At 39.9% G+C, this 25,155-nt stretch overlaps 1 protein-coding gene across 1 annotated transcript in view; it reads left to right on the top strand.

The window, feature by feature from the left end:
• LOC140736584 (interleukin-12 receptor subunit beta-2-like) overlaps positions 1-14,003 on the top strand; it is a 90,393-nt gene extending 76,390 nt beyond the window's left edge. The window contains exons 13-14 of the mRNA XM_073062403.1: positions 3,991-4,081; positions 12,541-14,003. Of these exons, the coding sequence (XP_072918504.1) occupies positions 3,991-4,081; positions 12,541-13,161 (712 nt within the window). The 3' untranslated portion in view covers positions 13,162-14,003. The remainder of the gene's footprint in view (positions 1-3,990; positions 4,082-12,540) is intronic.
• The last annotated feature ends 11,152 nt before the right edge of the window (positions 14,004-25,155 follow it).

Here is a 25,155-nt window from a genome sequence, read left to right as displayed (position 1 = left end):
TAATGGTAACAGTGAGAAAAGAGCATGCCCTGGGTGCTGGAGGTGCTTAATAACGGACGATGCCTTTCTGAGACACTGCTCCCTAAAGATGTCCTGGGTACTTTGTAGGCTAGTGCCCAAGATGGAGCTGACTAGATTTACAACTTTCTGCAGCTTCTTTTGATCCTGTGCAGTAGCCCCTCCATACCAGACAGTGGTGCAGACTGTCAAAATGCTTTCCATTATACAACTATAGAAGTTTTTGAATGTATTTGTTGACATGCCAAATCGCTTCAAACTCCTGATAAAGTATAACCACTGTCTTGCCTTCTTTATTACTACTTCAATGTGTTGGGACAGGGTTAGATCCTCAGAGATCTTGACACCCAGGAACTTGAAACTGCTCACTCTCTCCACTTCTGATCCCTCTATGAGGATTGGTATGTGTTCCTTCATCTTATCCTTCCTGAAGTCCACAATCTGCTCTTTCATCTTACTGACGTTGAGTGCCAGGTCGTTGCTGCGGCACCATTCCACTAGTTGGCATATCTCACCCCTGTATGCCCTCTCATCACCACCTCAGATTCTACCAACAACGGTTGTATTGTCAGCAAATTTATAGTTGGTATTTGAGTTATACCTAGCCACACTGTCATGTGTATATAGAGAGTAGAGCAGTGGGCTAAGCACACACCCTGAGGTGCAACAGTGTTGATCATCAGTGAGGAGGAGGTGTTATCACCAATCCGCACAGATTGTGGTCTTCCAGTAGAAAGCCGAGGGTGCACTTGCAGAGGGAGGTACAGAGACCCAGGTTCTGCAACTTCTCAATCAGGATTGTGGGAATGATGGTATTAAATGCTGAGCTACAGTTGATGAACAGCATCCTGACGTAGGTGTTAGTGTTGTCTAGGTTTACTAGAATGCCACCTGGATTAGAGAGTGTGAACTGTAAGGACAAACTTGTGTCATTTTCTGTGAGGTGCTGGAGGCTGAGGAGAGACCTGACAGAAGTTTATATTAAATTAAGAGAAACATTGATAGGGTGGACAGTCAGAATCGCTTTCTTTCCAGAAGAGAAATGTCAAGACCTTGAGGTCCTGCATTTCGTGTGAGAGTGGGAAGTTTTAAAGAAGATGCTCAGGGTTCAGCCCAAAATGTTGCCTGACCTGCTAAGTTCCTCCAGCATATGGTGTATGGAGTACAGGGCAAGGTTCTTTTTACAAAGAGAATGATAGGTGCCTGGTTCGAGAAGGACTGGTGGAAGCAAATACATTAGTGGTGCTTAAGAGACAGTTCGACGGACATGCGAATACAAAGGGATATGGATCCTATATAAGCAGGAAAAAATTAATTTAATCCAGCATCATGTTCAGTACAAACATTGTGGTCTGAAGGGCCTGTTTCTGCTGTCTTGAGCTGTATACATAGTGAATATGTATATACAACAAACAGCATTGTGAAGGACCCCACACACCCCTCAAACAAACTCTTCTCCCTCCTGCCATCTGGGAAAAGGCACCGAAGCATTCGGACTCTCATGACCAGACTATGTAACAGTTTCTTCCCCCAAGCCATCGGACTCCTCAATACCCAGAGCCTGGACTGACACCAACTTACTGCCCTATTGTCTTGTTTATTATTTATTGTAATGCCTGCACTGTTTTGTGCACTTTATGCAGTCCTGGGTAGGTCTGTAGTCTATTCTGTGTTGTTTTTACGTAGTTCACTGTAGTTTTTGTGCTGTTTCATGTAGCACCATGGTCCTGAAAAACATCTCATTTTTACTGTGTACTGTCCCAGCAGTCATGGTCGAAATGACAATAAAAAATGACTTGACTTGACTTGAATGTATGTTTTGTGCTATTGGATTTATGCTGTGTGATTGCTGGCAGTTTGTTTTGTACATTCACCCCAGATGAATGCTGTTTCATTTTGACTGTATTCACATGTATGGTTGAACGACATACATGTATAGTTAAACACACATCTAGATTTTTTGTTCTTGTTCTGTGGATACAAGAATGTAAGAATGTTTCTAGTATATTGGGCTCCTGAAACGGATAGAGGATGATTTTAAAGTTTATTTCTTCAATGAAATGTAATCAGCCACAAGACAATCAACAATCAAATGCATTTCCTATGTACAACAAAAATGATTTTTCATCCTATTACCCTGGAGACTATCATCAGCTGTAATCTTGTCTCTTTTCCTCATTCAGAGTTAACTTCTGCAATGTATGTATTTATTTATTAATTTATCACTTATTTTATTTTACTTCTTACATCCAAGGGAGTAAAAATCTTTATGTTGCCCAAACACTAAAATTGTATATATAATTGTTTTGTATACATGTACTTACAGTCAGACACACAATCAGATCAATGTACAGTCAGACACACAATCAGATTGACGCACAGTCAGACACACAATCAGATCGACGCACAGTCAGCTACATAATCGGATCAATGTACAGTCAGATACCAATCGGATCAATGCACAATCAGATATGCAATCAGATCAACGTGTATTGATAAATCTGATGGCCTGATGAAAGAAGCTATCCTGGAGCCTGTTGGTCCTGGTCTTAATGCTGTGGTACCATTTGCCTGGTGAAGCAGCTGAAGCAGTTTGTGGTCGGAGTGGCTAGAGTCCCTGATGATCCTTCGGGCCCTTTTTACATTGCTGTAAATGTCCCGAACAGAGGAAGGTTCACATCTATAGATGTGCTGGGCTGTCCGCACCACTCTCTGCAGTGCCCTGTGACTGAGGGTAGTACAGGTCCTGTACCAGCCAGTGACACAGCCAGTCAGGATGCTCTCAATGGTGCCCCTGTAGAAAGTCCTTAGGATTTGGGGATTCATGTCGAACTACTTCAGTCATCTGAGGTGAAAGGCGCTGTTGTGCTTTTTTCACCACACAGCCAGTATGTACAGGTCCCCCTGAGATCCTTGGTAATATGTATATCAAGGATCTTGAATCTACTCACCCTCTCAACTACAGTCCCATTGGTGTCAATAGGGGCTAGCCTGTCTCCATTCTTCCTGTAATCCATGATCAGCTCCTTCGTTTTTCAACATTGAGGGAGAGGTTGTTCTCCTGGCACCACTGTTTCAGGGTATTAACTTCTCCTCTGTAGGCTGACTCATCATTGTTGGAAATAAGGCCTGTCAATGTCGCTTTATCTGCAAATTTGATCAGCAGGTTGGAGCTAGGCAGAAATCTAGAAGTCAATTTATATGACTTCAATATGACTGATGTTTAGTGACATCAGGCTTGGTGACTTGTTCCACTGAAGTTGCTTTGGATCTTGGCCCAAGCACAGATTCTTATTTAACATGGGTCACTTTCAACCTTGTGACAAGGCCTTGCATGTTTGAACAGTACGTCAAAGCAAAGTAGCAAGTTGACAATCAAAGTGTGAAAATGTAAGCAAAGTAACAGAGGACTGCTGTACCTCTTAGGGCCATGTCCCTGTATGTCCGAAAACCAGAAGAGGAGGGGACAAGAACAGATGGTAAATAACAACATCCTCGCAAATGAAACCTCATCGACTATAATTTCTGATTTTATGAGCAATACTGGTGTCAATATCATGACAAGTAGACAAAAGAAGTCAAAATTATTATCACTGAGAAAAATAAAAAGGGAATTAAAAGGAAGGAGAGCTCAAGTTTATTGAATAGTGATCTATAGTCTAGACACTAGCTCAACTAGTTCAGAAAGTGAGCTAAAGAAGCAATAATTTTTACTTCTCTCGCCTGTGTGCAGAGGAGGTCAATATTGACCAAATACAGGGTATTTAGTATGAATATTCAAAAGATATTTTTAAGATTTTGGGTAAAAATTGCACAATAGAGGGAGCTAGATTGGTTAAAAAGGTTCATTGCAGTCTTATTCTACAGCAAATTTGGTCACAATATCCAGTTAATGGTAATTTAAAAAGTACAATTCCCTATGTTTTTATTAATGCTTTATATTTTTATACAAATTATTTGTTTACCTTTTAGAATTAAAACAATATTGAATATGTTTTTGCCTGGCTGGGTTCATGAAGAATTTCCAGATGTGGAAAACAGCAAAGTGGCTAAAGGACTGGAGGTAAATATTAAGGGACAAATTTTCTCTGTATTTAATGTTAATATAGAACATTCTGTAATTGTTAAATGAATACTAAAACTAGTTTGCTCACGGAGGAGTTAATCTACTGTATGGAATATGATATATCAAGAAAACTAATACAAGCATAAAGAATTTCGGAGCTAATTATGTGACAATTCTAGAAAATAATCCAGATATATTTTATTTTTGGCAGTAAACACCAACACAAAACTTCTCTTGAATTTCTTCACTACTAACTTAACAAATAATCACAAGTAACTTAATTGTAATAAATGATACTGAAAAACTGTAATGCTACATATCCTGTCACTGAAATCGAGAATGCATGCACAACTAGCACTGGCAGCTCATTCCACACTCTCACAACCTTCTGGGTGAAGAAGTTTCTCTTCACATTTCCCTTAAACATTTCATTTCAATTTTCTATGTTCCAAGGAATAAAGTCCTAATCTATTCAATCTTCCCTTATAATCAGGTCTCCCAGAGCTGGCACCATCCTTGTAAATTTTCTGCGTACTCTTTTAATCTTATTTACATCTTTTCCTGTAAGTACGTGAGCAAAACTGCATAAAATCATTATCATCGAGATCATTGACATAGACGACAACCAACAAGGGACCCAGCACCGATCCCTGCAGCACACCACTAGTCACAGGCTTCCAGTCAGAGGGGCACACATCTACTTACACCCTCTGGCTTCTCCCACAAAGCCAATATCTAATCCAATTTACAACATCATTTTGAATGCTGAGTGACTTAACCCTCTTGACCAATCTCCAAACAAGGAACTTTTTCAAATGCCTGGCTAAAGTCTATATAGACAACATGCTTTCACCAACTTTCCTGATAACTTCCTCTACAGGAAATATCCTCTCCATGTCTGCTCTATCTAGTCAGAAGAAGTCATGACTACTGACCCTGATGTGTGCTCTTTGTCCCATTCCCACTGACCCTATCATCCTTCATCCCACTCATCCGACACCACATTCCTTGGCACCACAATACTCAACCACCTCAACTTTTGATCACTAAATTCTTTAGTTCAGCTCAGCATTGTGGGCCAAAGAGCCTGTCCCTGTGCTGTATTGCTCTATGTTCTATAATTTCTCCTGTCTAACCATTTTAATCCTATTGTTTATTAATCTAATTTCTAAATGCTTATTGCTTCTGTGTTAACTTTCTGTCTTTAAGAATGCAGGTAACTTAACTCAAGAGATGAATGATGTTAATTGCATTCAATTCTACTGGGATGAAAAACACATTTAGAACTTAAGAGTTTGCATTATCACTGTGTATAATATTTTCTGCATTAAAATGTTTCTCATGAAATGCTTAATTTAGCAACTCAATGCAGGCAACCTTGGTTGCCTCATAATTATTCACACTTACACAGAATGAACAAATGATAAAGTCTTAGGGGAAAATGAAACCTGATGCTGCAAACAATGATTGCAAAACGCAACTTGTTATGTTTATCTTCCCATTCCATCAAACAGCATGCTAAATAGTTGTGAAAAGAAACTGAACACAAATCATTTCTTTTCTACATTGTTCAATAACTTACGCTTGTACTCCATTTATGACAAAAAATATTCTCAATACTCTTACCGCAGTATGTGTGCAATTACTTAGTCAGAGGGTTTAGAAAAGTACAGCAAAGAAATAGGCCCTTCAGCCCAGCTAGTCTATGCCAAACCATTTAAACTGCCTACTCCAATCGACCTGCACCTGGACCTTAGCCCTCCATACCACTGTTGTCCAGATACCTATCCAAACTTCTCTTGAGTGTTGGAATTGAGCTCACATGCACCACTTACGCTGGCAGCTAATTCCACACTCTTACAACCCTCTTGAGTGAAGAAGCTTCCCCTCAATTTCAGATTAAACTTTTCACCTTTCACCCTTAACCCATGACCTCTAATTGTACTTCCACCCAATCTCAATGGAAAAAGCCTGCTTGCGTTTACCCTATCTATACCCCTCATAATTCTGTGTACCTCTGTCAACTCTCCCCTCAGTCTTCTAAGATCCAATAAAGTCCTAACCTATTCAATCTTTCCTTACAACTCAGCTCCTCCACTCCAGCAACATCCTTGTAAATTTTCTCTGTACTCTTTCAACCTTATTTACATCTTTCCTGTAGGCTAGTGACCAAAACGGCACACATCATTTCAAATTAGGCCTCACCAACATCTAATACAACTTCAACATAACATTCTATCTCATCTACTTTCATTTATGAAGGCCAATGTGCCAAAAAGCTTTCTTTATAACCCTGTCTACTTGTGACGCATCTTTCAATGGATTATGGACCTGTATTCCCAAATCCTTTTGTTCTACCACACTCCCCAGTCCCCTACTATTCAGTGTGTAAAACCTACCCTGGTTGGTCCTACTGAGGTGCAACCCTTTGCACTTGTCTGCATTAAATTCCATCTGCCATTTTTAGCCCATTTTTCCAACTGGTCCCGATCCCACTGCAAGCTTTGATAGTCTCCTTTGCTGTCCACTGCACCCCATATCTTGGTGCCATCTGCAAATTTGTTGATCCAGTTAATGACATTATCATCCAAATCATTGAAATATATATGACAAATAACAACAGACCCAGTACCAATCTTAAGTGGGAGGGTGAGCAGCCAGAGGTCATGGTTCATGTCAGTACCAATGACATGGGTAGGACAACTAATGAGGTTTTGCAGAGTTCAGGTAGTTAAGTGCTAAGTTAAAAGACAGGACATCCAGGGCTGTGATCTTAAGATTGCTATCCATGCCACATGCTACAGAGATGAGAAACAGGAAGAAACACATGACTAATGAGTTGGTGCAGGCGTGAGGGCTTCAGATTTTATTTACCATTGGGCTCTCTTCCATGGAAGGTGGTACCTGTACAAAAGGGATGGTTTGCACCTTAACTGGAGGGGGACAAATATCCTAGCAGGAAGCTTTGCTGGTACTAAATAGGGTGTGGGTGGGATTGGTTTAAATTCGAGTTGCAGGGGTTGGGAACCAGAGTGCCAGAACTGATAGTGGAGAGATTGTGGAGACAGATATTTTTAACAAGGTCAGGAAGCAAAAGGTAGAGCAAGGGGGGGACTAATGTTCTGAGTTGTGAATATTTCAATGCAAGATGTATTGTAGGAAAGGCAGATGAGCTCGGAGCATGGATCAACACATAGAATTATGATATTGTAGCCATTAGTGAGACTTGGTTGCAGGAGGGGCGGGATTGGCTGCTCAGTATTTTGGGGTTCCGTCGTTTTAGATGTGATAAAGCAGGAGGGATTAAAAGGTGAGCTGTGGCGTTACTAGTCAACGAAAATGTCATGGCAGTGCTCAATCAGGGCAGACTGAAGAAGTTGTCTAGTGAAGTTTTATGGGTGGAAATGAGGAGTGAGAAAGGTCTATATTATCGATGGCCCAACAGTCTTCTGGATTTAGAGAAACAAACTTGTAGAGAGATTGCAGACTGTTACAAAGAAACATAAGGTTGTAGGTGATTTTTAACTTTCCACATATTGTCTGAACTCCCATAATATAAAAGAACTAGATAGGATCGAGTTTGTCATATGCATTCTGGAAAGTTACCTTAATCACAACATAGATGTCCCAACGGGAGAGAGAGTGTGATTCTAGATCAATTAGGGAATGAGACAAGGCAGGTGACAGAAGTATGTGTAGGGGAACACTTTGTATCTGGTAATCATAATGCCATTAGTTTCAAAGTAATTATGGAAAAGGATAGGTCTGGTCTGCGAATTGAAATTCTAACTTGGAGAAAGGCCAATTTTGATGGTATCAGAAAGGATCTGGCAAGTGAGGATTGGGACAAGTTGTTTTCTGGCAAAGGTGTACTTGGTAAGAGAAAGGTCTTCAAAAGTAAAATTTTGAGAGTACAATGCTTGTATGTGTCTGTCGGAGTTAAAGATAAAAGGTTTAGTAGGCCTTGGTTTTCAAGATATTTTGAGGCCCTGGTTAAGAAAGAAAAAGGATGTGCTTAGCAGGTATAGGCAGGTTGGAACAAATGAGTATCTGAGGAGTGTAAGAAATGTAAGAAAACACTTAAGATAGAAATCAGGAGGGGTAAAAGAAGGCATGGGGCTCCTCAAGCAGACAAGGTGAAGAAGAATCCTATGGGCTTCTAGAGATATGTTAAGCAAAAAAGGATTGCAAGGGACAAAATTGGTCCTCTAGAAGATCAGAATGGTAATCTATGTGTGGAGCCAAAGGAGATGGAGAACATCTTGAAAGGATTTTTACTCTGTGTCAGGAAATGGACACGGAGTCTATAGAAGTGAGGCAGAACAACACCAACTTTGTGAACCCTATACAGATGGCAGAGAAGGTATTGTTTGCTGTCTTGAGGCAAATTAGGGTGGACAAATCTCCAGGGCCTGACAAGATGTTCCCTCAGACCCTGTGGAAATTTCAGGGGCACCTTAGCAGAGATACTTAAATCATCCTTAGGGACAGGTGAGGTACCAGAGGACTGGAGGATATCTAATACTGTTCTGCTATTTAGGAAGGGCTCTAAGAATAAATTAAGAAATGATAGGCCAGTGAGCCTGACATCAGTAGTGATAAAGTTATTGGAAGATGTTCAAAGAGATGAGATATATAGGTACTTGAGATAAACTGAGAATGATTAAGGATAGTCAGTCTGGCTTTGTGTATGGTAAGTTATGTCGAATCAATCTTACGGAGTTGTTCAAGAAATTTATCAGGGAAATTGATGAAGACAAAGCAGTGGATGGTGTCTACACGGACGTTAGCAAGGCATTTGAGAAGATCCTGCGTGGGAAGTTGGTCAAGAAGGTTCAGTTACTCAGCATTCAAGATGAGGTAGTAAATTGGATTAGACACTGGCTTTGCACGAGAATCCAGAGAGTGGTAGTAGATGTTTGCTTCTCTGATTGGAGGCCTATGACTAGTGGAGTGCTGCAGGATCGATGCTGGGTCCTTTCTTGTTTGTCATCTATATCAATGACCTGAGATTATGGAGTACCTGGAGGCACATGACAACATAGGCCAAAGCCATCAGTTTCCTGAAAGGTAAATCCTGTCTGACTAACCTACTGCAATTTTTTGAGGAAATTACAAGCAGGGTAGACCAAGGAGATGCAGTAGATGTGTTGTACTTGGATTTTCAGAAGGCCTTTGACAAGGTGCTGCACATGAGGCCCACAGGGGTCAGTGTTGGGACCATTGCTTTTTACAATGTATGTTAATGATTTGGGCTATGGGAGTAATGGATTTGTGGCTAAATTTGCCAATGATACAAAGTAGGTGGAGGAGTGGGTAGTATTGAGGAAACAGAGAGCCTGCAGAGAGACTTAAATAGTTTACGGAAAAGGGCAAAGAAATGGTAAATGAAATACAATGTTGGAAAGTGTATGGTCATGCACTTTGATGGAAGAAATAAACAGTAGGTGGGGAGAGAATTCAAAGTGCAGAGATGCAAAGGGACTTGGGAGTCCTTGTGCAGGATACCCTAAAGGTTAACCTCCAGGTTGAGTCGGTGGTGCAGAAGGTGAATGCAATATTGTCATTCATTCCTAGAGGGACAGAATATAAGAGCAGGGATGTGATGTTGAGGCTCTATAAGGCACTCGTGAAACCACAGTTTCAGTATTATGTGCAGTTTTAGGCTCCTTATTTTAGAAAGGATATACTGACATTGGAGAGGGTTCAGAGAAGATCCACAAGAATGATTCCAGGAATGAAAGGGTTACTGTATGAGGAACATCTGGCAGCTCTTGGGCTGTATTCCTTGGAGTTCAGGAGAATGAGGGGGGATCTCATAGAAACATTCTGAATGTTAAAAAGCTTGAACTGATTAGTTATGGCAAAGTTATTTCCATGGTAGGAGAGTCTAGGTCAAGATGCACGATTTCAGGATTGAAGGTCGTCCATTTAGAACAGAGATGCGGAGAAATTACTTTAGTCAGCGGGTGGTAAACCTGTGGAATTTGTTGCCACGAGCAGCTGTGGAGGCCAAGTCATTGGGTGTATTTAAGGCAGAGATAGATAGGTTCTTGATTAGCCCGGGCATCAAAGGGTATGAGGAGAAGGCAGGGGAGTGGGGATGACTGGAAGAATTGGATCAGACCATGCTTGAATGGCAGAGATGACTCGATGGGCTGAATGGCTCTTATATCTTATTGTCTTATGTCTTATAATGTGGTTAATTGGATCAGCAAATCTGTGGATGACACCAAATCTGGAGGTGTAGTGGACAGCAAAGAAGACTACCAAAGCTTGCAGCAAGATCAGGGCAAGCTGGAAAAATGGGCTGAAAAATGTCAGATGGAATTTAATGCAGACAAATGTGAGGTGTTGCACTTTGGCAGGACCAACTAGAGCAGATCCTACACGGTGAATGGTAGGGCATGAGGAGTGTGGTAGAATAAGGGAATCTGAGAATACAGATCCATAATTCATTAAAAATGGTGTCACAAGTAGACAGGGTCCTAATGAAAACTTTTGGTACATTGCCCTTCATAGATTGAAGGACAGGAGTTGGGATGTTATATTGAAGTTGTATAAGATGTTGGTGAGGCCTAGTTTGGTGAATTGTGTGCAGATTTGGTCACCAATCCACAGGAAAGATGTAAATAAGATTAAAAGAGTACAAAAATAATTTACAAGGATGTTGCCAGGACTGGAGGACGTGAATAATAAGGAAAGATTTAATAGATTATAACTTAATTCCCTGGAGAAGATTAAGGGGAGATTTGATAGAGGTATAGAAAACTATGAGGGATATAGACGGGGTAAATGCAAGCAGGCTTTTCCACTGAGGTAGGGTGAGAGTACAAATAGAGGTCATGGGTTAAGTGAGAAAGGTGATATCTTTAATGGGAATGTGAGGGGAAACTTTTCAGTCAGAGGGTTGTGAGAGTGTGGAATGAGCTGCCAATGCAAGTAGTGGATGTGATTTCAATTTCAACATGTAAGGGAAGTTTACATGGGCACATGGATGGCAGGTGTATGAAGGGCTGTGGTCAAGGTGTGGCTCAAATTGACTAGGCAATTTAAATGGTTCAGCATGAATGGTATGGGCTGATGGACCTGTTTCTGTGCTGCAGTTTTCAACAACTCTCTGACCCTAATAAATGTTCCAAAGTACTCATGAATTTTTATAGAGTTAAATACTTCTCAGGGCAAAGACTTTTCTGACACAACAGATCTTAGCCATTTACTTAGTAGAAAATTGGCAACTTTAAAAACAGTTGAGCTTGCACGTTTTGAGTCTTTAGCTCTTTGAGGCTTCAGCGAGGAGAGCCCTGAATGGGAGATGGCACAAAAAAGTATCAGGTAGAATCTTTTTTCTCCCTCACAGTTTATTGTTTTTCCTTCTTTATAGTTGCTCATTTCTCAACACTGGAGGTGCCAGGCAGCATAGTGGAATGCTCCTTTTGCAGGATGTGAGAAGGCAGGGAGACCTCCAGTGTTCTCGGTGACTCCACCTACAAGAAGTGCATTCAGTTGGAGCTGGAACTGGATGCACTCTGGATTATTTGGTAGGCTGAGGGGGTGATAGATAGGACATATAGAGAGGTAGTTACACCTAGTGTGCAGCACGCAGGAAATTGGGTGAGAGACAGGATGGGAAAGGGGTTAAATAGCAAGAGCAGGGTACCCCTATGGCCATCCCGCTCAACAACAGGTTTGGAAACTGTTGGAGGACCAACTGTTTGTCCAACTAAAATAATCTCTTGTGCCTACACAATGTCCATATCCCTCCATTTTCCTTACATTCTTGCGACATTCAATAGGTTGAGATGAGATCCCTCCTCACTCTTCTGAATTCCAGTGAGTGCAGGCCCAGAGCCATCAAACACTCCTCATGTGATAAGCCTTTCAATCCCAGAACACATTGAATTTAATTAAAATAAATGTGCCTTGGAAGTGCTTTACTCTTAAGGACTGGATAACAATGAGCCCCCTATGAATCATTTCCAGAGCTCCATCTGCCAAGATGCTCAGAATCTCTCGAAGATAGGTTCTGATCACAGCATGCTACAGCCACAAACATCTCCATGTAGATGCCAGTGTGCAAATAGCAGAAAAATAGGGAAATGCTTTTAACGAATTTGAGGTCAATTTAACATACATCTTGGACACTGTATTGCAAAGTGTGCATTGACTGATCCAATTCAAAGCAATTTTGCTATACGTAGGCTTGTCCAGGGATTAACTACCAGTGCTAGTTATTTATTTGAAATCATCTTCATTTTGCCTAAACTTCAGAAGTGAAAGTGAAATCACTGAAGTTATGTTATTTGAAGTGAAAAATATAGCTAATTACTTAATAATAAGATCTAACTCAGACACAAGCTATGGCAAAGAGTTTGTAATCTTATTCATCAATTCTTTGAAAGACTGTTGATACCTTGTTTGAATTTCATACAGTTTTGCATTTATTTCCATTGTAGAAGAAAGATGAATATCCCTTTCCACGCTCTCCAATACATCGGATGTACAATGATCCACCAATAACAGAGGTGCAGGAAGCTTTGCTACCAAAAAGCAACAGAAACTCAATCCAGAACGTTAATGAAAATTTGAATCACGAAATAGACCAAGGAGCTTTTAAGAGTCATATATTGGATACTCCAGAAGTGCAAAATTCTAATCCGTGTCAAATAAATGAGGAAGTTGAAATTGGCTACAAGCCTCAAAGCTCTGTGTGTCAGGTGGCAACTTTATCACATAATGAAGACCAATTGATTCGCAAGGATGAGATTGCTCAAAATGAGGAATACAAGGGCTTCAACATTCCAGTGTTTCACAGAGTAGCAGATATTTCCACCATTGTGGATACAAGCATTGATTTGAGCTCAGGCCTTACAGGGGCACCAGAACCTTTAAAGTACTTGCTTAAGAGAGAAGAGACTCACTTCCCACTTAGTGAACATCGTGGGATATATGCAACCGAGAGCTTACTTCAAGAACAAACTCTACTCCCAGATGAACTTGTGGATTGTCTACTACACCTGGAAGAAAACTCCACTGGTTTCAAATCGTACTTTCCCCAGATTGTGGCTATTCAATGACACTGCTTAAATAGACACCAAGTTCTGTGTCTTACCTCAAGACTCTAAAAGTTGGATTATTTTTTTTAACTGGTTAAAAAAAATGGTCTGTGAGCCATTTAATTTAGATTGTACATAGAAGATATGGGTTGGAGCATAAGAGTATGATGCCTTCAAAACAAAATAAGAAAAGCAAATGATATATCTTTTGTTCTTCACTGAATAAGTGTGGAATGAAAAACAATACAGACAAAATGCTGGAGGAACTCAGCAGGTCAGGCAGCATCTGTGAAAGTAAATAAATTCTCGGCGTTTCAGGCCGAGACCCTTCTTCAGGACTGAAGTGTGGTATGAGCTGCTAATAAACACAGTTAATTTTACATTAACCACACTGCCTTCCCCACCCCACATTTCTGCATGTAAGATCTCTGAGAACAAACGGAACTAACAAATTCAAGGTTAAGGGCTGATATAAATGGTCAGGATTTCTAAGAACATGATGCTTACTGTGATTCTTTAGTCTGTGAGCATGTTAAATGTGCCCTGTTAAAATGGCATCAGATGCAGTTTTAGATTAGTATCCCTTGAATTTAATATTAATGTAACCTCCTGATCAAATAAAGCAATGGGAATAGAGGTTGATTTGAAGATTATGATACACTGTAATCACTCAGTTATCTTCCACTGTATCTGAAAAATACTGATTTCTCGAATCAACACTTTTTTCAATTCCACGTGTCTACAAATATGTGTTCAAAATGCTATCTGGAAATGCTGGTATTGTGCTAAGTAGCCACACAGTTGTGGTATTGAGCTAGCAACCCAGAGCACCAGTTAATGACATATTGTGGCATTAAAACCACTTGGGAATGTGTGTGTTAATACTAGAACATAACTGTACTAAAAGCTGCTGTATTAAAGTAAAAATTTCAGTAATTAATTAATCTCTTTCAGGAGTGTTTCAGGAGGAACTCTGTATAGTTTCCTCAGGCAATATAGAGAGGGCTATACTAGAGAGAAGGCAAAGCTCAACCTGTTCTGGGGTAATTGGGGATGGCAAGTGACTAAAGTGATGGGGGAAGATGGGGAGAGCATTTCGGGAACTTTGACCATAGATCTGTTAGTTATAAAATAGTTATGATGAAGGATAGAACTGGTCCGCAGTTTCAAGATGTAGATCCAGCAAGGCAAATTTTGATTGTATTAGACAGGAACTTCCAAAGATTGATTGGAATAGACTATTCGCAGCCAAAAGGAACCTCTAGCAACTGGGAGGATTTTAAAAGTGAGATAACAAGAGTTCAGGTCCACTTGTTAGAGTGAAGGACTAGAGACCCTAAATGACAAGAAATAGTGAGCCTGGGCCAGGAAAAAGAAGAAGGCATGGGTCAGGTACAATCATCTGGAATCAAAAGAATCCCTGGAAGAGTATAGGCATCTAGAATCACCTCAATGTTCAAGAATGAGTATTCTTGATCCAGAACTATACTCAAGAATGAGTGTAAGAAGGGCGTAAGATAGCTTTGGCAGAGAAGATTAAAGAGAATACGAAGAGATGTTGTAAGTATATTAAGGGGAAAAAGAATAAATAGGGAGAATAGGGCCTGAACTGGACACCTATGTGTGGAGCCACAAATGGGCAAGGTTCTCAATTAATATTTCTCCTCTGTTTTTACTATGGAGAAACACATAAAGGCTTCAGAACTAGGGAAAGTAAATGGTGATGCATTGGTGAAGTGCTGAACATATTAAAACATATGAAGGTAGATTCTCTGGGGTCTGGCCATGTCTATCCAAGAACATTGTGGGAGGCTAGAGAACTTCGAGGAGTCCCAGCCAAGATACTTGCATCATCATTACCCATGGGTGAGGTGCTGGTAGACTGCAGGACTGCAACTGTGTGTTTATTTAAGGACTGCAAAGAGAAACATGGGAGCACTAGACCTGTAACCCTAACATCCGTGATAGGTAAGTTACTGGAGAGGATTGTGAGGGATAAGATACATATGGAAAGACAGGGTTTAAAACACAGAACGGTACAACAGAGGAACAGGACCTACAGCCCACAATGTTGTGCCAAACCAATTAAATTAGTAATCAAATGGTCAGCTAAAGTAATCCCTTGTGTCTTCACAATATCCTTCCATGTTCTTCATATTCCTGTGCCTATCTAAATGCCCTTAATGTGTCTACCTCTATCATAATCCCAGGTACCCACCTCTCTCTGCATACAAAAAGACCTGCCCCTCACATATCCTTTGAAATTACCCACCTCGCTTCAAATGCATGCCCTCTGGTATTAGACATTTCAACCCTGCAAAAAATATACTGGCTATCTACCCTCTCTGTGCCTCTCATAATCTTATAAACCTTTTTCAGATCTCCCCTCAACCTTCGCTGTCCCAGAGAAAGCAACCCAAGTTTAGATCATAAGCCCATAAGATATTGGAGCAGAATTGGGACACTCGGCAAATAGAGTCTGCATCACCATTCCATCACAACTGATTTATTACCCCATTCTTCTGCCTCCTCCCCGTAATCTTCAAATCAAGAACCCTGACAAATCAAGAACCTATCAATCTCCACTTTAAGTATACTCAGTGACTTGCCCTCCACACCACCATCCGTGACAATGAATTCAACAGACTCACTACCTTCTGGCTAATGAAATTCCTCCTCATTTATTCTCTAACTGGATGTCCATCTATTCAGACCATTAAGGCCTTAGGCTGATCTAGAAGTTTAGATCGCATGGAATCCAGGGAGAGCCGACTAACTGGATACTCAATTGGTTTGATGTTAGGATAATGGTGGAAATTTGTTTCTTTGACTGAAGGCTCGTGACAAGTGGTGTGTCTCAGAGGTCAGTGCTTGGCCAGTTTTTGTTTCTCATCTATATCAACAATCTGTTTAAGAAGGCACAGGACATGGTTAGTAAGGATGCAGACAACACTAAAGTAGGTGGCATAGTGGACAAAAAATAAGGTTATTAAAAATTACAGCAGAATCTTGATTAGTTAGGTAAGTAGGCCAAGGAATAACAAATGGATTTTAATTCAGATATGTGCAAGGTGATGCATGCAAGTCAAGTCAATATAGGACTTCCATAGTAAATAGTAGGGCCCAAGGGTATGTTGTAGGACAGAGGGATGTTGGAGTTCAGGTATATGATTCCCTAAAAGTGGTATTGCAAGTAGATAGGGTGGTGAAGAAGGTTTTTGGCACGCTGGCCTTCTTTGGCTAAAGCACTATAGAAGTTGGGAGCTCATGTGATGATTGTATCTCGCTGGTGAGGCTGCATTTGGAGTATTGTGTACAGTTTCGGTTGCCGTGCTGAAGGAAAGATGCTATTAAACTGGAAGGAGTGCAGAAAAGGTTTGCAAAGATATTACCAGAACTTGAGGAACAGAGTTATAAGGATAATTTGAACAGGTTAGGACATTTTACACAGAGCATAACGGCCTAAGGTGTCACTTGAGAGAAGTGTATAAAATGATGAGGAGGTGACTGGACTTAGTCTCTTCCCCATGGTTGGGAAATCAAGAACCAGAGAGCCTATAGGTTTAATGTGAGGGGGAAAAGAACCTGAGGGGAGCCATATTTTTACACAGAGAATGGTATGTATATAGAATGAGCTGCCAGAAGGAGTGTTTGAGGCAGATATGATGATAACTTTTTTAAAATGGTACACTGAAAGGAAAGGATCAGAAGGATTTGGGCCAAATGTGGGCAAATGAGATTAGCTTGAATAGGTGTCTTATGGCGTGGTTTGTTGAGCTAATGAGTCTGTTTCCATTCTGTATGTCTCTCTGAAAAAAGCTGTCATAAGTTTATAAATTATGTGGTTAACTTTCAATACCTTGAGGCGAGGAAGAATGGGAATGACTGTCTCATCCATGTCTCAAAAGCAAATTGGAAGTTACTGAGTTGAAAAAGTACTGTGATTTTAATAATTTCCCTGCTCACCTAATAAGTAATTTCATTGTCATTACCACACAATGTAGCCTCAATTGACAGAGAGAATTCTATAATTTTTGCAATTCAAAATTAGATGAAAAAGTCCCGGAAAAACTCAATAGGTAAGGCAGTAGCTGAGAAGGGAGTAACAGAAGGGAATCACTGACATATGAGTGAAATCTGTTTTCTTTTGTGGTAGCAGTACAAGGCAAGACATAAAAAGGACTATGTTATAAATAAATAACTAGTGTGAAAGAGGAATAGTATGCTGTTCGTGGACCGTTCAGAATTCTAATTGTGGAGGCAATGTAGCTGTTCCCAATGTAGCTGGCAAGTGTGTCTTCAAGCTCCTGTACCTCTTCCTTGATTGTAGTTATGAGAAGAGGATGTGACCTGGAAACGTTCCTTAATGAACCTCCTCGAGTAGCATTTTGAAGATGTCCTCAGTGGTGGAGAGAGTGGTGCTCAAGATGGAGTTGTATGTGTCTACAACCTCCTCTGGCCCTCTCTTCTGCTGCACATTGGAGCCTCTAATGATACAACCAAGCAGAATACCCTCCATCATAAATCCACCAAGATTTACAAGAGTCTTTGGTGACATATCATATTTTCTTAAACCCCTAATGTAGTACAATCACTGGCATGCCTTCTTCAAGATTGCTTCAATTAGTTGGGCCCAGGATAGATCTTCTGAGATGTTGACAGCCGGGAACTTGAAGCTGCTCACCCTTTCCAACTCTGGCTCTTTAATGAGGATTAGTGTATATTTTTCTGATTTCCCTTTCCTGAAGTCTTGCTGACATTGAGTATGAGGTTGTTGTGACACCACTCAACCAACCGATCTATCTCGCGCCTGTATGTCACCATCTGAGCTTCTGCCAACAACAGTGGTTTCACACTTTTCCTCAGAACAGGAAAAGAAATAAAACATTTGAAAATTTTGGAAGTTTGGAGAGGGATGGGTGAGAAAAGAAACATTTGTGTTAAGATAGAATGAAGGAGAGATGAAGTGACAGAAGATTTGGTAACAGGACAAGGAAAGAACCAAATGATGGGTCAAGAAAAGATTCAAAAACCTCATCAGAATTTTCTGAATTTAGTGTATAGTGACACAAGGGTGGACTGAGCTAAAGTCTGTCCATAAACAGCTGTAAAAATTCTTTGACAAAGGGATAAACTACATTCCTCAACTTAACTATCAAACCTGCCATGATTTTCAAAATCACTCAGAATCAATTAAGCAAGTAAGAATGTGAATTTTAAAAAGACATTTAATTAACTAAATTTACATGCCTCGTTGAATAAATAATTATACATTTATCTGGGTCTCCCACAGGCCTGAATAGAATCACCATTGTTGTGCCAGATCTGTGCTGGTAGAGGTTTACTGGGCAGGTTTCCCCTCAGAAAGCTGATTGCATTCATTCTTTTTAGCAACATTCTGAGTCCATTACTGGCTGAGGCAAATATCACATGTTTTAAATGGATCAGACCAGTATGACCACCTAAACTACTTCTGATTGCCCAAGTATCCAAAAGAAACTTTCAGATTTTTCCTCCAATTTGACCATAAAAAAAAGGAGCAGAATTAGGCCATTTGGCCATTGATTCTGCTCTGCTGTTTAACCATGGCTAATTTATTTTCCCTCTCAACCTCATTCTCCTGACTTCTCCCCATAACCTTTGGTGCCTTTACTAATAAAGAACCCATCAACCACCCACAATAAACTGGCCTGAGTTATACCCTTAATTTCTGCCTCATCCAGGAGAACACGAGGCAGTGTATATCATGATATCAAAGGCTTCAAGGTAGCAGGCTGGATACACCAGAAGACCCTGACTACAATAATATCTTCATGTGTTTGTCACAATATTTTTCCCAATAGCTTTATAGCTTTGGGATTGTTATTGCAGGGATTTAATCATTAACAGGCTTTTTGATATTTGGTAAATAAACTCTGATGTAACTGCTCAATCTTTTGCAAACACAATATTCATTGGCCTCTGTATAGCCTGATCTGAAACTGGCCAAGATAAGATCATTTGCATTTGGATCAGCAAATCTCTGACAAAGGAATTGCCCCTTGAGAAAGGTTTGGACCCAAAATGTGGACCAGGGAGAGCCTACCTGTCCTGGAAATTTGTGACACTTGCAATCATTGGCTTTGGAACCTAGAAACACGGTTGTTCAACTACAGCAACCAAATTGCACTTTCTGTAAAAATTCTGAATTCAGCACTTTGAAACTGATGGCTTTTTACACTTTTGCATACCTAACACCTCCTATTTTCCAATTCTGTTCTGCTGATTTGGTTATTACTCTGCAGAGACCTGGGAAAATGAAATGGAAGCTACCGTGATGTCATTCCATGATCTTAACTTCTCATATCATTCTTGCATCTGCTCCAACAGCTATAGGGCTGCACCTACACATCACTTAGACTTCTTGAGATAAGCAAAAGATAGAAAAGGGATCCCCCTGGTCAGTCAACTTGGTTTCATTGTAAATTCTTCATTCCCTAATTCACTAAGTTTTCATCTCTTTCCCTGTTGTGAAGTGCAGGTTAGCAGGAAGATGGTAGGTGTGATATATAGGTACTGGTGCAAAGCATGGAAACTTATCAAGGTTAGCTGCAGTGTGGGAAACTGATGTTAATTATCTATTTGATTTTGGAGGGGAGGAGGGGCAGTTATACAGGATCTGGTGAAATTGGAAGGAATCCAGTGGTTAGCCAGAATTAGTGAATGGAGGAGCAGAATCCGAAAACGCTTGGATTCTGTGCCACTGGAAGGAACTCCAGTAAATTTTCAATAGGCTCTTAGCGGAATTGGAGAGGAGGAGCACAGATTGTGACTGTATTTGATAGCAGGTCCCAAGATAGGTATTTCAAGTTCTAAAACACCTTAAGCATCATGACAATGAATTAACAATATTGGTCACATCTGATGACTGTATCTTTCAACAGACATAAGTTTTAAAGTTGTGAATATGAGAAAAATGTTCCAACTTCCTTATATTTTGCAAGAAAAGTCCCCTTAGCATTTACCCCAATTTCCATTGATTTCAAGTCCACTTGATTCTGACAGTTCTGTGTTGGAGAGGCCGCAGACTGAAAACAAATCTCAGCTACAAAAATCACTGATACCAAAATCCAGGGCTAAAAGTTCCATTTAGACTCATTGGCCGCTTTATTAGGTACACCTGTATTCCTGCTCACTAATGCAAATATCTATTTAGCCAATCATGTGGCAGCAACTCAATACATAAAAGCAAGTAGATATAGTCAAGTGGTTCAGTTCAAATATCAGAATGAAGAAGAAATGAGATCTAAGTGACTTTGACCGTGGAATGTTTGTTGGTGCCAGGCGAAGTGGTTTGAGTATTTCAGAAATAGCTGCTCGCCTGGGAATTTTGTGCATAAAAAACTCTAAAGTTTACAGAGAATGCAAACTTCCAGTGGGCAGCAGTTCTGTGGGTGAAAATGGCTTGTTAATGATTGAATTCTAAGGAGAATGGCCAGACTGGTTCAGGCAGATGGAAAGACAACAGTAACTCAGATAACCAGGTGTTACAACAGTGGTGTGCAGAACTCAGTAACTCAGGTGTTACAACAGTGGTGTGCAGAACTCAGTAACTCAGGTGTTACAACAGTGGTGTGCAGAAAAGCATCTCTGAATGTACAACACATTGAACCTTGAAGTGGATGGACTACAGCAGCAGAAGACCACGAATATGCATTTCATGGCCTCTTTATTAGGTACAGGAGGTACCAAGTAAAATGAACACTGAGGGTATGTTTCAATTATTCTGCATGTGGAGCAGACAGCCATTTGACATTCTGCGGGCTCTTCAGAAATTATTTACAAATAGAAATGTAAAATTGTGTTGGAAATAAACTGTCCTTTAAACTTTCATCGGCCTTTTGGTCATTCCTCCTGATACTTGACTCTTTGATTTGTTGTACGTTTTCCAACATTTCTGCAAGGTGCTTTTTGATGTGAAACACTTCAAATGAGGACAATTTGTTGGAGGTAATTTTCCTAGACATTTACGGAAAGAAGAGGACAATATTCACAGTGCACTTATCGCATCATTTCCACCATGATTTGGAGCAGCTTATAATATTGGCAACTGCCTGAATGTGAAGAAGACAGATTAAATATCCAAAATGGGATCCAATAGGAAGGCACTGCAGAACTTTGTCAAGTGGATCATCAAGTCAGCTATCTAGGAAGTTGCCAAGTACTGTACATTAGAACTCTGATAATCTGGCATCCTTAGGACTGAGAGATTTTTTTCAATGAACCAGATGAGTTTAAAGAGAGCTCAGTGAGTTAAAGGGAGCATGGGAACAGCACCTGAATGAGCACGATACTGACCCAGTGGGATCATAGAACAACTAACAAACAGATTATTGGAACTTTAATGAATGGACCTTAGTGAAACATTACTGCATAGGAATCATTATTAATCCCTCAGTTGTCCAACGTGGTCATCTGCCCTCATCCTCCTTTTCAAACCTACAGCTTTTCTTATGTTAACTACACCATCGATCTCCAACACCCCTCCTCCATCATCCATCTGTGTGGGGGCATGTTGGCCAGCCAAGTAACTCACCTTCAAAAGTAGAATATTAAAATAAAATGCTGATTAGGTAATATCTATGGAGAGAAAAGTGGAGTTGTTGACTAGTTCTGAAGAAAGGTTGACAATCTGAAATGTTGAATCTTGACACTTCTGATGACTTTTTGTTTCAATAAGAAATAGTCATCAAATTTTCACCCCAGACATTGCCTGACCAGTTGAACATTTACTGTTTTTGTACAAGGAATAGTTTCCATTTGCATTTCCCTTGGTGACCCTAGGATCTGCCTTTGGCTATTTCCTATGCATTTCCTCTTGGCAACATCACCCAAAATTGCTCTGTGCATCTGTTTCCACATCTATGCTCATCACATCCACTTCTTGCAGTAACACTTCCACTATCTCTAAACTGATAGATTATTCCTCCAAATTCCTATACCATATGAGAAGAAATTTCCTACAACTAATTACAGGGAAGAACAAGACCATTATCTTTTTTCCTCATTCTATTGCTGTTTACAATGTGATGTAATATTAAAGCTCCTTGTTAGTTTCCCTTTTCTATATTCTGGAAACCTGAGCTCATTCAGGACTGACCACTTAATTCTTACCATTTGATCACCTCCTTTGAGCTCACTGGCCTTTATTTACTCACAATCAAGTAAGTATCTGTTTTAAAGTTCTGAACTTTGTTTCAACTCTCTCCCTAGTCTTACACTTCCCCATCTCTATTATCTCCAATCCTATTACTGTCCAAGATATCTAATTTCTTTTGTTTCAGGCCTCTTGGCCAATTCCAGTATCATCACTCCACCATCAACAGTTGTGCTTTCAGCTGTCAAGAGTCTAAGATCTCAAATTCCATCCATAAGCTGTTTTTCCATTCATAAACTAACATCTACAAAACACTGTCATTCAAAAGCTACATTCAACAGCCACACAGTTCATGGCTGCTTTTAAAAACAAATTCACCTGTTATTTTCTTGTTTATTTTCAAATTGTAGAGGAAGTACTTAGATCTGAATGTAAATAGCTTTCACCCTATTTATTATGAGAGGAATTAGTCTCGTTTCCTTTCTCTAAGATGATTGTAAATGTTGCTTTAAGCTGTCAAGCATACTTCCTCTTTGAGAATCTCAGTTACATGCCTAAAAAACAAAATTAGTGCACAGCCTGTGTTAGCTGCAATGCATTGACAGGAGATTGCTCTGAGCATAGTATTCATCCAAAGACAGAATTCTATAACATCATGGAATCTCAAATTAAGAAGCTGCTTTTCCCCTTTGAATTCCTTTCTATGACCTATTAAATTCTATAATCCAAATTGAAGCCATGCACTTCCGATGCTTCATCTACCTCTTCACATAACCTTGATGATATTCTACATTTCATTTCAGTTAGTCAGGTTAATAAGTACTAATTGGATTATTCTTAATCTGATCAAAACCAGATACTTTAAACCAAAAATTCAAATGTTCTCCAATGTTCTGTTTTAATTGTTGCTGAAAAAGTGCATTGTGAACAAATGCTATAGAAAAGAGGTGATATCTTGTTGTCAGAGCAAGGAAGTCATTATGGATTTCTATAAAGCACCAGTTCCATCACAACCGGAGTATTGTGTCCAATTCTGTACACCACTCTATATGAATCATGAAGACTTAGGAAAGGAAGCAAAAGAGATTTGCCAAAATCATTCCAGAGATGAAGAATGTTTCCTTGGAACAGAGAAGTTTGCAAAGGGATCTGATAAAGGTGCTGAAAATTGTAGAGATGCCATGTATAATTTGAAAAAGTGTAACCCCCAGGCAAAGGTTCAAAGTAAATTTATTATCAAAGAGTGTATATGTCACCATATACTACTGAGTTTCATTTTTGCAGGCATTCACAGTAGAACAAAGAATCAATATTAACCAACCAATGTGCAAAAGAAGATAATCTGCCCAAATACAATCATAGATAAATAACTAGATAGATAGCAAAATAAACTAACTAACTAAGAACATGAGAATAAAACTAAGAGCATACTGCAGGTTGTGGAATCAGTTCAGAGATGAGATGAGTGAAGTTATCCACGTTGATTCAGGAGCCTGATGATTGAAGGGTAAGAAATGCTCCTGAATCCGATGGCGTGTGACCTAAGGCTCCTGTACCATCCTGCCAGTGGTAGTTAGCAAGAAAAGAGCATGGCCTGGATGGTGGGGGTCCTTGATGAAGGATATTGCTTTCTTGTGAGTCAGTGCTCCTTGTAGATGTGCTCAGTGGTGGGGAGAGTTTTTCTTGTGATGGGCTGGGCTGTATTCGTCATCTTTTGGAGGCTTTTTTTTTGTTCCTGGCCATTGGTGATTCCATACTAGGCCATGATGCAACCAGTCAGGATATTCTTCACTGTTCATCTATAGAAATTCATCAAAACTGTAGATGGCATGCCGTATCTGCATGAACTTCTAAGAAAGTAGAAGGTTAGGAATCAGAAGGTTATCAGATGTGGAAGATTGATGGAAGAATCAAGAGTTATGCAAAGAGAAATGTTTTATAGGATGAATGTTTAAGGGTTTGAATTCACTGCCCATATTTGTTGTTTTTTTCAGCAAAATCATGAAATTATTCCAAGAGAATAAACACATTAATAATGTTATTTTATTTCAAGAAGGAGAGGATTTCTTAACGTATGCTTGTGAACAGAAAATCAGGTGAAATATAACCCTTCTTCAAGAGTACAATACAAATAATCCAATTGGGAAAATATTCCTGATTGAAACATTTTCAAGGTGAGTAATTGAAAATGGGAATGGTACAAAATGCTTAATTATCTCTGCACAATGTATGGATATATATATATAATATATAAAATTACAAGAAAAAGTGCTAAGATAATCAGCTACTCCATGGATTAATATTCAATAGAGTTAACTACAATGAACAATTGTGATTACAGAATGGAACTGTTAAGGCTGGACTAAGAAACAGTTCTCCCCCCTCCCCTTTTCTTCCCCTCCCTTCTCTCTCCAGAACTTGAGGCAACAAGATTAGGGAATCCTAATGGAGCAATTTCAAAACGTAAGATGTTTTCCTTTGGTCAGGCTTTTATTTTTAACTTTTTGAACATTCAGCTTTCAGAATGGATAGGCACACAAAGAGAGGAAGGGAAAGATACCCCTATAGGGAGTACAGAGGAGAGGGAGAACTACCTTCGTGGACATGAATATGGGTGGGGAACCTGGGATGGGTTAATACAGAAAGACCGGTCAGTGGGCCGGTCGGTTTGCTTCTGCAATGTACATTTAATGTAAATTTTAGGCGATAGCGACAATGTAATGTCCAACGCTCCGCATTAATAAAGGACCTAAACACTCCTTCCAATCCTGAGGCTGCTCGGAAAGCAGGTTTCAATTTCACATTTCTGCGTTAGAAAGTTAGATTGCAGCAGTTTGCTCTTTTTTTGATGACTGTGTGTGAGAAGGATCACACATTTC

Source organism: Hemitrygon akajei, chromosome 12, assembly GCF_048418815.1.
Source record: "Hemitrygon akajei chromosome 12, sHemAka1.3, whole genome shotgun sequence".
NCBI lineage: Eukaryota > Metazoa > Chordata > Chondrichthyes > Myliobatiformes > Dasyatidae > Hemitrygon > Hemitrygon akajei.
Note: the sequence above shows the minus strand (reverse complement) of the source record. Positions and strands in the feature narration are given on the sequence as shown.